This window comes from Dendrobates tinctorius, unplaced genomic scaffold (genome assembly GCF_039654945.1).
Source record: "Dendrobates tinctorius isolate UK_male_01 unplaced genomic scaffold, ASM3965494v1 ptg000246l, whole genome shotgun sequence".
Lineage (NCBI taxonomy): Eukaryota > Metazoa > Chordata > Amphibia > Anura > Dendrobatidae > Dendrobates > Dendrobates tinctorius.
Window position 1 is genome coordinate 337694 of NW_027361913.1, and position 13760 is coordinate 351453.

Below are 13760 nucleotides of genomic sequence, written 5' to 3' on the forward strand. Positions count from 1 at the left end.
CCCCGACCGCTGCTATGTCGCTGGTGAGATCTGCCTGTGTGGCAGCTCACTAGCGACCACTTAGCGATGCACCAGCGATCCTGACCGCGTCATATCGCTGGTGCATCGCTAAGTGTGACAGTACCTTTAGTCCCAGTCAGCAGCCATAAGTGGGCGGCTATAAAATGTGCCAGGGATTCTAATTGGTTGTTAAAAATTCATTAGTAAATGATTGTTAATGGCGGAACAATTTTGAGGATCAACCGGCAAATCTGGGCTCCAATAAACAGCCAATTTGCATGGCCGCTCAATTTTGATTTGTAACGCGACCACTTATATCAGACTTTACCTTCCGATATGTCTATAATGTGGCAAGCAAAAGCTATGACATCAGCTACAACCTCAAAGAAGTATTGGTCGCTGACGATCAATATGGAAAAGGTTAATAGAAATCTTTAAACATCAAACAATTGGAGAATGATGTTCAAAATCAAGATTGTGAAGTGAGACTGATTGTTAATGAATGGAAAGCTTTACAGATAGTTGCCAATCTTTCCAAGACTGGGTGTTGGGTAGCTACGGAAAAGCCCCTTCTCTCATCACTGTCTAGTCTGGCTTGGACAGAATGTGACTACTGCAATTGGTGAGGGACACAGTAGCATGAGGAGAAGGTCCTGTAGGGGACTATATATTTTTTATTTTTTCTTTCCAGTCCACCATGAGTCCATTTTTAAAATACTTAAGTGGAGGACAACTCTTTTAAGTTGGGTCGAAAATGAGAAATGCAGCAGCCAATCCTAAGCATATCGGAAAATCAACTTGAACCACTAACAAAGAAAAAGATAAAGATGTAGAAAGTCTAAGCATTGCAATAATGTATGTTTGTGTTTTTTTCATCTGATTTCTTAATGGTGGTCTATTTTTTTTTTAATCACCACATTTTGAAACCTGCTGTGGTTTTGTTATATGATATCTTTCTTATGTAGAAGTCAGTGATAATTGTTATTAAGGCCCCGATAAATACAGAACTGACAGGTGGGGGTACTTTCTGCTTTTCAATGACTTTGTATGTCTTTAGACAAATACTGAACAATCTATACCCCATTATAATGATTTCTCTGATGAGATTTTCCTACTACATGATTGAAACAAGCAGATTTTGTAGAGAAAATAATAGCCTGGTTCCTGAAGGTGGAAAGAAGAGGAAACTTCTGTACACACATCTGATTTGTGCTTATTTTCCTGTTTCCAGCTCTAATAACTGCTTTGAGAAAATATAATAAGAAATTTGAAGGTTCTTCTCTGGCAGAACCTTACTGCTCCATTTTTTTGCACTAATTGTGTGTGAACATGGCCATTTTCCTGGTCTATACCTCTTTCTGTGAAGAACAAGTCTTGCTGCATCCAATAGATAACAAAAGAGGGCAGAGGTAGCATTTGCGTTCCAGAGTCACCAATTTCAATAATGTCACATGGCAGATGTTAGATCCCTGTTAGTAATTTTATACTGGAACCCAGAAACTTCATGTTACATCTATGGAAGGCAGAGGCAATGTCGGGTTGTTATAATCCATACGTATGAGATAGCTGTTGGCCGAACACTTGATTGGCCAGAGCTGTCTGTTTTGACTCATTTCCAGTGGAAAGGGAGAATGTCTCTATCAGACACTTTTTGGCTCTGGCTTATCTCCTCTCTAATCAAATCTGGCTTTCAAATTTAAACTGCCCTGTCATCTCTCCCAACATCATTATTGGAGATTTCCATACACATCAAATGGTTTACCAGAAATTGGTACATTTAACCACCCAGTTTAAGACATGTTATTTTTGTTTGGAGGGTAACTTTAAAAGGGTTCTACATTACTTGGAGAAGCAATATTCAAATGTCCACGTCCCACAAGTAAAATAAGAAAAGCCTATATTCACCTTCGTCACCATTGCCGTGTCAGTGATGTCGGCATTGGGTCTCCTGACACTTGTGTGACATTATGTCACATGAATACTGCAGCCAAACAGCGTTCGTTGACCAACTGCAGCCTGTACCACTTCATCAAAATGGACGTATGCGCTGATGGAGTATTGATTAGCAGCTGCCGATTAGGTACTGCTGATTGGCTTCAGTACTCACATGACATAAAAATGTCATGTGAGTGCCGGGCGACCAGCGTGGACATGAATGGAATGGAGCCAGTCCTGGAGGTTTCTAAGTTTTTCTTGTTTTACGCGGGGAGGGGGCTTTCATTTAATATGCTGTTGTCCAAGTAGTGGAGAACCCATTTCATCGTTATGATTGAAATACTCTTTACTTTATAGTACAACCTAGAAAACTATCTGTTGGTATTTTCAAAGAAAACATCCAAAAATGCCTTCATACTAATACTACTGTCTATAGCAGGCCATATCTAACATACAAATCTGCTATTATAATTAAGGGATTGTGAACAGAATAGGAAATTGTCCTTAGCAACACAGAGGACAACCACAAAACTCATACTGTACTGTACGATGCACGCTTTTACAATGCCAACATGTGCCAAGTATGGCACGATATCGGAGGTGTTTGTCAGAAGAGTAAACCTCAGAATGCTCAAACGCCGTGTGCACAGAGCCTTAGAAGATGCTTTACATTGTGTGGTCGCCCCAGAATCGGCACATAGTTCTAGAAAAGCATACGAGATATTACAGGAATATTAGTTTCTATTTGTATGGAATATCCTAAAAAAGGGAAAAAGATGTGGTGCTAGCTAAGCGTAGTAATTTTATGTCAAGTTGTAAAAGGCGAGTTGTATGAGGAAACTTGCTCACCTGATACAGTTGTGCTGCCTGAGGCATAAGTCTGTTTTGGTTTGGATTCAAAAGTGATAGACTGCAGCTATTCCTGGAGAGACAGGGGAAACTGCTTCCAGGAGTTTCCCACAGTGGAAGAATTAGAAATGGAGACCAGGATCAGCGCCGTCTTCTGTTGCCACGATTGAATCAAGGACAGTGACTTTTTGATTGAACAGGTAAAATCTGTTGCTGTACATCCAATCTGCCAAGAACAAACCTGGGATTATTCTTGGCGGATTGGATGTAGAGCAACAAATTTTACCTGTTCAATCAAAAAGACATCGTCCTTGATTCAATCGTGGCAACAGGAATATTAGTTTCTAATTTGTCATTTTTACAAGGAATTATTGAACATTTTGCTAATTGAATAATCTCCTTTCGAAATCTTGATTGTGTACAAGCATAAAGGTACATGTTGACTGCGGAGTTGGTAAGGTCAAGCATGGTACCAATGTCTGCAGCAATGTTAATGCTTTTGCTGTAGTCTCCTCTGTCTATATCATAGTGCATTGTTTTGATAACAATCTGAGTAACAAAACGTGTGGTGCACAGGTAGCAAAAGGTCATGGAAATGGTCACTAATAACACCATTGATTTCAGACGCTGAGTCTTCACCATAATAAATGCTGAAAAACTCCTGCGGTTTCGCTGCATTTCGCTGTGCACTTTGTTACTTTGGCAGATCTGCCTTAAAATAAACCCATTGAGCGTAAAGATGACAAGGAATGGTATGATGTATACAAGGGTGTACTGAAACCATACCAAACAATCCACGTAGAGTTTTGACAGCTGAGCATTGTAAACACAAACATATCCATTAGTCCCATTAAGTGGCTTTGACTCGTTTGACCAAAAATATGGAATAGACAACAGGTGACAACAAAAAAACACTGCTGTTATTAGGTAGAGTGCATATCTTCTAGTACAAATCTTGGGTCTGACACCAACCGCTCGGATTGCGACAAATCGTTCAATGGTGAAGAAAACAACTAGCCAGACGGAAGTGTTGTAGGCACCATAGCTTAGAACATCTCGTATCAAGCACCAAGGATTTCGATCCCAGAAGGGCTGTAAAGTGTAGTACTTCAGGATTACCTCAAGGATGACAATCTGGACGAGGACCATTGTGTCAGCCACAGCGATTGCCATCATGTAACAACGACAAGAGGGTGAAAGTCCACAATTTCTTCTCCAGAAAATGAAAAAAGTTAGGAGGTTTGCTGTAAAATTCAAAAGCAAAAAAATAATAATAGAAACTAAGACAATGATGAACATTTATTAAAAGGATTAAAAAAAATGTTGACCCACTTTTTGGGACTCAGCCGACAAAAGGGAAAGAGGACATGTTTAGTGGACAGGTTTAAAATGTGACAAAATGGGTCTAAAGGTTTGCAAAATTTCTTTTTCTTTGTCAAAATTGTTGTTATTGTGAACAGTTAAGCAAGTTGAAGATGAAATAATCTCTAAAAGGCCTAAAATTAAAGATGTCACATTTCCTTTGTATTTTAGGCAAAAGGAAGAATGGACGAAAATCCCTCAAGCAAGAATTGAAAGACTCTTCCCTGGCTACAATAAAAAGTGTTTACAAGATGTGATACTTTCAAAAGAAGGTGCTAATAGGTACTAACCATGCATGGTGCCCAAACTTTTACATCGGCCCGTTTTACTTTTTGCAATTTTTAAAATGTAAAAGATAAACATTTTTTTTCTAAAATACAAAGGAAATGTGTGATCTTTAACTTTAGGCAATTTAGAGATCATTTCATCTTCAACTTTCTTAACTGTTCACAATAACAGAAATTTTGACCAAGGGTGTCCAAACTTTTACAAGCCACTGTAAGGACCAAGCTCAAGTGATCAAACCTATTTTGTCTGGGATTTATGACCATAAATTAGAAAAAGAAACGTGCAACTTGAGTGAAATTGCCATTCTTGTATCTGTTAGAAGAAAGCCCCCCCGAATGCTAGCCTCAGCTTTGCATATGACACTGTAAGATAATTAAATGCTTTACTGATAGTTTCATCCGCAGTCTCTACCTAAGGGCTCATACTCACTTGCGAGAGACTCGCTCGATTCTCGTGCAAGTCTCTTGCATGAAAACCAGGCACAGCCGCCGGCGCTAGTACCGGAGCGTGCGGCTACATGTATTTCTATGCAACAGCACGCTCTGGTCCTAGTGCTGGCAGCAGTACCAGGTTTTCATGCGAGAGAGAGTCTCTTGAAAGTAAGTATGAGCTCTAAGGCTGCAGCTATACGGCAACATATCTCATGCGGGAAAAAAGCTCAGGGTAACAGATGATCACCTTTCCATGTTATGACACTACATTAGAATTGCGATTTTGCTCCATAGACAAGTTGCAGCCACATGTGACTTGCATTGAAGTTTATAGCAATCAAGTTTTAAGCAATTTGTGACCAGCAGCCGAAAATCCAATACACTTGGACACGTGTCGCAGTTGCTGTATGTTGCAATGTGACGCTATAGGAAATCATTAGAGGCGATGTCACAATGCAACACCATGATGTTGCGAGACATGTCATCGTATAGCCCCAGTCTCAAAATTCATCCTCAATACATCAGCAACCAGGTCTAATAAAGTAAAAATAATCTAATTAGTGATCCAAAATAGTAGGTCCAAACAAGCTTGGAAAAAATCAATATTAATTTACTTACACGGGATCCCGATAACGGCCAAGACTGGATAGAACACTTTCTGTAAGGTTATCATCCAGTGCTCATTCTTCATTGTGCGGCAGGAAAGACATTAGCTGCTGGAAGTGATGGTTTACTGGTCTTTATAATGATCTGCTGCTGCAATGTATACTAGAAACATAGTCTATTACTGCTCTTATCACATATTTCATCAAATTGCAATATGTAATATACCTCTGTAAACACAAAAACAATAAAGAGGCAGTTAATGATTCACCAATCACTGGACCAGGGCCGGCAAGATGGCTGAAATGCTAACCAAGAAATAGGAGACTGCTGGTTTCCAAGTAAACTAAACTGCAGAGAGGTGTAGGCAGGCTGTGTTTGTACACTGCAGGTCTCACCGATATACATCTCCGCTAATCCTGGTTTATCTGAGTGAGTGTTGTGATGCAATCTGGTATATGGAAAGGCCCACGCACCCATTAGAGCAAAGTCAACTGTACTGACTGATTTAGGTCGTCTTATGTTACATAGTACGAATGAATGGACATAAGTTCGTCAAGTTCAACCAAGGGACAGGAAATGATTTAGGGAATGAGATAGGTAGATCTAAAGCACGAACCAGTATCAAATATTTTCCCTATTCATTCCGATTGTGCATGACTGAATCAACATTCAAAACAAGATATTGATACATGTAGGTGTCGCTCGGCAAAGACATGGGATTGAGTGGTGCTAGAGATCAAGGAGGTCAGCCAGCGCCTTTGCTGTTGTCGCTGTCGGGGCTACAGAGAAATCGCGCAGCCACGTGGGACAGTGTCCAACCGCTAGGCGACGCCAGGTAAGGATCAGACGATGGATGTCTTAAAGGGAATCTGTCACCCCTTTTTTGAGATATCATATAATGATATCATTCAATTGTGTGTCACATAAGGATTCTCTTAGTACTTTTGCTTCCCCCTGACCCCGCACCTTTCATGCATAAATACCTTTTTTATATTGGTTCAGATGTATGTAATCTGCCGCTGTCCAGTCCGCTGGGCGGGGCTTATTCAACTGCTCCCCCCTCCCTGTCTTGCTCTACGCATTTCTTCTTGTGTAGAGCAAGACAGGGAAGGGGGGAGCAGTTGATTAAGCCCCACCCAGCGGACTGGACCGCGGCAGTTTACAGGCTTTGGCTAAGTAAAAACACGCTCGTATAATAAAGGTAACATAATCAATTTTTGATTTTTAGAAACAATGAAGAACTCTAAATTGTATGGAATTTTTTTGATAAATATATTTTAGACATTGTTATATGTTTGATTTTGACCCTCTGGGAAATAGTATTTATATTGTGAGGTAGCGCTGTTATTCAGTTATGGGATACTCGCTAGGCAGCGAACAAAACAGAACCGTCACCAGGTTTTCCATAAACTCAGAACGGTCCATGCGGTTTATTAAACATCATAAACCATGACCAGCAATATATAAACGGCATAGCGTCCATGACAGAGCTTCACTCTGTTAGCAATGTCCAACACGCAGGCTTTTCAGCCTCAGAGTTATATCTCACCCCGTCAGGGTTCTCTCATGGCTAGTGTTGAGCATTCCGATACCGCAAGTATCGGGTATCGGCCGATACTTGCTGTATCGGAATTCCGATATCGACTTCCGATATTTTTTCAATATCGGAATTCGGCATCGGAATCGGAAGTTCAGTTGATTGACGGCCTGACGTCATCATGATGCGCGGTGTGTGCGCATCATGATGCGCCGTCATTTCGGGCCTTCCGGGGGTCTCTGCCGGCCTGCCGGGGGGCTGTGCCGGCCTGCCGGGGGGCTGTGTGGACTGCCCGGGGTCTGTACCGGCCTGCCGGGGGGCTGTGTGGACTGCCCGGGGTCTGTACCGGCCTGCCGGGGGGCTGTGCCGGCCTGCCGGTGGTCTGTGCACCCTGTGGGGGTCTGTACCGGCCTGCCGGGGGGCTGTGCCGGCCTGCCGGGGGGCTGTGCACCCTGTGGGGGTCTGTACCGGCCTGCCGGGGGGCTGTGCTGATGTCCGGGGGTCTGTGCAAGCATCGTCCGATGGGACTACAAGTCCCATCTGGCGATGACTGCTACCATGACAGTGATTGACACATTAGCCAATGATGGGACAGTAGTAGTCCCATCATCCGGCTAATGTGTTAAATGTTAAAAAAAAAAAAAAAAAATACTACATACATACTACATGCATGCTACATACATACTGCATGCTACATACATACTACATACATACTACATACATACTACATGCATGCTACATACATACTACATATATACTACATGCATGCTACATACATACTACATGCTACATACATACTACATATATACTACATACATACTACATACATGCTACATACATACTACATGCATGCTACATACATACTACATGCATGCTACATACATACTACATGCATGCTACATACATACTACATGCATGCTACATACATACTACATGCATGCTACATACATACTACATGCTACATACATACCACATACATACTACATACATACTACATACTACATATATACTACATGCATGCTACATACATACTACATGCTACATACATACCACATACATACTACATACATACTACATACATACTACATGCTACATACATACTACATATATACTACATGCATGCTACATACATACTACATGCTACATACATACCACATACATACTACATACATACTACATGCTACATACATACTACATATATACTACATGCATGCTACATACATACTACATGCTACATACATACCACATACATACTACATACATGCTACATATATACTACATGCATGCTACATACATACTACATATATACTACATGCATGCTACATACATACTACATGCTACATGCATGCTACATACATACTACATACATACTACATGCTACATACATACCACATATATACTACATACATACAATACATTCATACAATACATACATAGACATACAGTACATATAACATAGAGTAACATACTTACCAATACTTGTCACATTGTTCCCCGAAGCCATTGTCTTTTCCGGAATAAATATTAACATAACAAACCACAAAAATACTCACCCACGATCCGAAGCAGTCCACGAGTGTGTCCCACGACGATCTTGGGTAGAGAACTGCAGCTGTGTGGACTGCCCGGGGTCTGTACCGGCCTGCCGGGGGGCTGTGCCGGCCTGCCGGTGGTCTGTGCACCCTGTGGGGGTCTGTACCGGCCTGCCGGGGGGCTGTGCCGGCCTGCCGGGGGGCTGTGCACCCTGTGGGGGTCTGTACCGGCCTGCCGGGGGGCTGTGCTGATGTCCGGGGGTCTGTGCAAGCATCGTCCGATGGGACTACAAGTCCCATCTGGCGATGACTGCTACCATGACAGTGATTGACACATTAGCCAATGATGGGACAGTAGTAGTCCCATCATCCGGCTAATGTGTTAAATGTTAAAAAAAAAAAAAAAAAATACTACATACATACTACATGCATGCTACATACATACTGCATGCTACATACATACTACATACATACTACATACATACTACATGCATGCTACATACATACTACATATATACTACATGCATGCTACATACATACTACATGCTACATACATACTACATATATACTACATACATACTACATACATGCTACATACATACTACATGCATGCTACATACATACTACATGCATGCTACATACATACTACATGCATGCTACATACATACTACATGCATGCTACATACATACTACATGCATGCTACATACATACTACATGCTACATACATACCACATACATACTACATACATACTACATACTACATATATACTACATGCATGCTACATACATACTACATGCTACATACATACCACATACATACTACATACATACTACATACATACTACATGCTACATACATACTACATATATACTACATGCATGCTACATACATACTACATGCTACATACATACCACATACATACTACATACATACTACATACATACTACATGCTACATACATACTACATATATACTACATGCATGCTACATACATACTACATGCTACATACATACCACATACATACTACATACATGCTACATATATACTACATGCATGCTACATACATACTACATATATACTACATGCATGCTACATACATACTACATGCTACATGCATGCTACATACATACTACATACATACTACATGCTACATACATACCACATATATACTACATACATACAATACATTCATACAATACATACATAGACATACAGTACATATAACATAGAGTAACATACTTACCAATACTTGTCACATTGTTCCCCGAAGCCATTGTCTTTTCTGGAATAAATATTAACATAACAAACCACAAAAATACTCACCCACGATCCGAAGCAGTCCACGAGTGTGTCCCACGACGATCTTGGGTAGAGAACTGCAGCATCAGATGATGCTGCCGTTCTCTACGGGCTGCAGGAATCCAATGACGGAAGGTAGGTATCCTTCCGCACTGTATTCCTCCGCCACTTAAAAAAAAAAAAGTCCCTAGTCTCACTTTATGCCATTGCTGCGTGGGAATTTCCCACACAGCAATGGCATAAAGTGAGACTAGGGACTTTTTTTTTTTTTAAGTGGCGGAGGAATACAGTGCGGAAGGATACCTACCTTCCGTCATTGGATTCCTGCAGCCCGTAGAGAACGGCAGCAACAGCTGATGCTGCAGTTCTCTACCCAAGATCGTCGTGGGACACACTCGTGGACTGCTTCGGATCGTGGGTGAGTATTTTTGTGGTTTGTTATGTTAATATTTATTCCGGAAAAGACAATGGCTTCGGGGAACAATGTGACAAGTATTGGTAAGTATGTTACTCTATGTTATATGTACTGTATGTCTATGTATATATTGTATGAATGTATTGTATGTATGTAGTATATATGTGGTATGTATGTAGCATGTAGTATGTATGTAGTATGTATGTAGCATGCATGTAGCATGCAGTATGTATGTAGCATGCATGTAGTATATATGTAGTATGTATGTGGTATGTATGTAGCATGTAGTATGTATGTAGCATGCATGTAGTATATATGTAGTATGTATGTAGCATGTAGTATGTAGCATGCATGTAGTATATATGTAGTATGTATGTAGTATGTAGCATGCATGTAGTATATATGTAGTATGTATGTAGCATGTAGCATGCATGTAGCATGTAGTATGTATGTAGCATGCATGTAGTATACATGTGTTATGTATGTGGTATGTATGTAGCATGCATGTAGCATGCATGTAGTATGTATGTAGTATGTATGTAGTATATATGTAGTATGTATGTAGCATGTAGTATGTATGTAGTATGTATGTAGCATGCATGTAGCATGCAGTATGTATGTAGCATGCATGTAGTATATATGTAGTATGTATGTAGCATGTAGTATGTAGCATGCATGTAGTATATATGTAGTATGTAGCATGTAGTATGTATGTAGCATGCATGTAGTATATATGTGTTATGTATGTAGCATGTAGCATGCATGTAGCATGCATGTAGTATGTATGTAGTATATATGTGGTATGTATGTAGCATGCAGTATGTATGTAGCATGCATGTAGTATATATGTAGTATGTATGTTGCATGTAGTATTTATGTAGTATGAATGTAGCATGTATGTAGTATGAATGTAGCATGTATGTAGTATGCATGTTGTATGTATGTAGCATGTAATTTTTTTTTATTTTTTTTTTTTTTACATTTAACACATTAGCCGGATGATGGGACTACTACTGTCCCATCATTGGCTAATGTGTCAATCACTGTCATGGTAGCAGGCATCGCCCGATGGGACTTGTAGTCCCATCGGACGATGCCTGCACAGACCCCCGGAGCCTGCACAGACCACCGGCAGGCCGGCACAGCCCCCCGGCAGGCCGGCACAGCCCCCCGGCAGGCCGGCACAGCCCCCCGGAGCCTGCACAGCCCCCCGGCAGGCCGGCACAGCCCCCCGGCAGGCCGGCACAGCCCCCCGGCAGGCCGGCACAGCCCCCCGGAGCCTGCACAGACCACCGGCAGGCCGGCACAGACCACCGGAGCCTGCACAGACCCCCTGGCAGGCCGGCACAGCCCCCTGAAAGGCCCGTACAGACCCCAGAGAGGCTGTACAAGGGCAGGAAAGGGTTTTTCTTATTCCGATACCGGAAGTCCCATAGACTTGAATGGGACTTCCGGTATCGGAATCGGCGATACCGATACTTTTTTTAAAGATCGGCCGATACCATCCGATACGATACTTTGAAGTATCGGACGGTATCGCTCAACTCTACTCATGGCTGCTTCTCCATACTGCAGACATTCATTCCCTCCAGGGAACTCTCAGGCACTTTCAGCCATTACTCACAGCGTCCACACGTGCTGTCAGGCAGGAAGCCCCATCTCAGCGGGACCTTCCACACTGGACCAACCGGGTCCAAGCATTCACCCCATGTGACCTACCCTGGCCACATTATATGGTCCATAGCCATGCCCACCGGGTCACATGACTATGACCTCATCACAGGTCCTTCACACACACATATACACTTTACAATAACGTTATTAAACACACCACCTGGGTGGGTTTGTAGGTAGGTTTGTTATGGAAATATATATGTATTTCATATAGATCTCACTTGCCTGCTATAGGCTATATACTCATGTACTCTTATATAGGCTATATACTGCTATATACTCATATATACTGCACACAGATACATATTTACAGTTTGAACCTTATAACTAGTTGGTGGAAATAACCTGCTACCCAGTCATCTCATTGTCTCGTGACTTGAGAAATATCTAGCAGATATAGGGAATGAGCAACTTAGGCCAGGTGGTCCGGCCGATATTGGAGACTTCCTGACAAGTGCAAGACTCCGGACAGTAAATCACGTGGTGTCTAAATAACCCCAGGTCGGACACCCATATATGTTCATACATTTAAACTGACCAATTAGCTAAGAAGTAAAGCCTTTATGTTAATAAGTAACCACTCCTTTATACGAACTGATAAAAGACCATGAATATGAATAAAGTTTCCAGAGTTCTGCTGGAAGGTATTGCTGCTAACAATGTGTGGCGTCTTTCCTTCTTTAAGCGCTCAATAAGACTCTGTCTAATCAGGACAGGTCACAGTACGCACAGGGGTAAATCTACCCAAATCAAAAATAAATCCACATCAAGTGGCGCCCAACGAGGCCGTGGACGAAAACGTACGGGGATCCTGCTGACCGGAGAGGACAGAGGTGCCGGCCAAGGTCTTGGCTCATGGGAACGGAGATTTGCGCAACTCCATAAGTAAGGTAAGAAAATCTAGTTATCTTACCTGAATGTTCCCTGTGCCCAGTCCGGGTCAGCAACTCTAGCCGGTCAGTGTGGTCACCAAACCCAGGTAGTGTTAAAAAGTCCATGCGCAAATCCAAACCCTGGGATAAGCTAAGTGTCTACTGTGGTCCTTTGTGTCTAAGATCCGGGTGGGAGAGTTGGTGGGAAATTGTGACAGATTTGTGTTTATGGTTGATGGTAGACCGATAACGGGGGAGTTTGACCCACTCAGATAGGTCCTCACAAATACACCTGGACACAGGGGGAGGACAGGTGAAGCCTTGCCCAGGGACAGGTGGTGGGGGCCTTACGGAGATATCACAAGGCAAATCTCACATCAAGCTATCACAACAAACACCCGTGCACAGGAAGGGACAACAGCGCCCACGCCAGGCCACGCGGTGGTGTTAGCTTAGGGGAGATATTGCAAGCCAAACCACTTGACAGGTTGCCACCAACACACCTGGTCACAAGGAAGGACAGAAGAAGCCGGCACAGGTATCAGGTGGTGGCAACATAGTGGGAGTTATCACATTACTGATACTGACGAGCCAGTCAGGACGTCCGGTACAGCGTGTTAACATTCCAGGGTCACCAGCGCAGTGCACCCAGTGTGGTTGGCAGTTATCGGTTACCAGCAGCTGTTTCACATACGCGTCACAACAAGGGCTTTCGATCTCTCTCCCCGGACGTCTATATGTGAATTCATTGCAGGTTTCCGCGAAGATCTGAAGCAGAAAGTGTTTTTTTTCCTTTTGTCTTGTAAATTTCCTCTTTTGCCTACAGGGTGTGCCCCTGATATATATTTTTTCATATTGTTATATTTTGTACTCTGCTTTTCCTTATTTTATGTTTTATTTTGCATTCTTGGTAGTGGTTTTTGTTACTGTAGTATGAGAATTTCGGGAAGGCTGGGTCA

The 13760-nt window shown here is 42.1% G+C and overlaps 1 protein-coding gene across 1 annotated transcript; it reads right to left on the reverse strand.

The window, feature by feature from the left end:
• Nucleotides 1–3078: 3078 nt before the first annotated feature.
• On the reverse strand, nucleotides 3079–5556 carry LOC141063234 (probable G-protein coupled receptor 139). The gene is made up of 2 exons (XM_073557304.1): nucleotides 5484–5556; nucleotides 3079–4028 (listed from the first exon to the last, which is right to left on the reverse strand). The coding sequence occupies exons 1-2, from the start codon at nucleotides 5554–5556 to the stop codon at nucleotides 3079–3081; spliced, it is 1023 nt and encodes a 340-aa protein (XP_073413405.1).
• Nucleotides 5557–13760: the final 8204 nt, after the last annotated feature.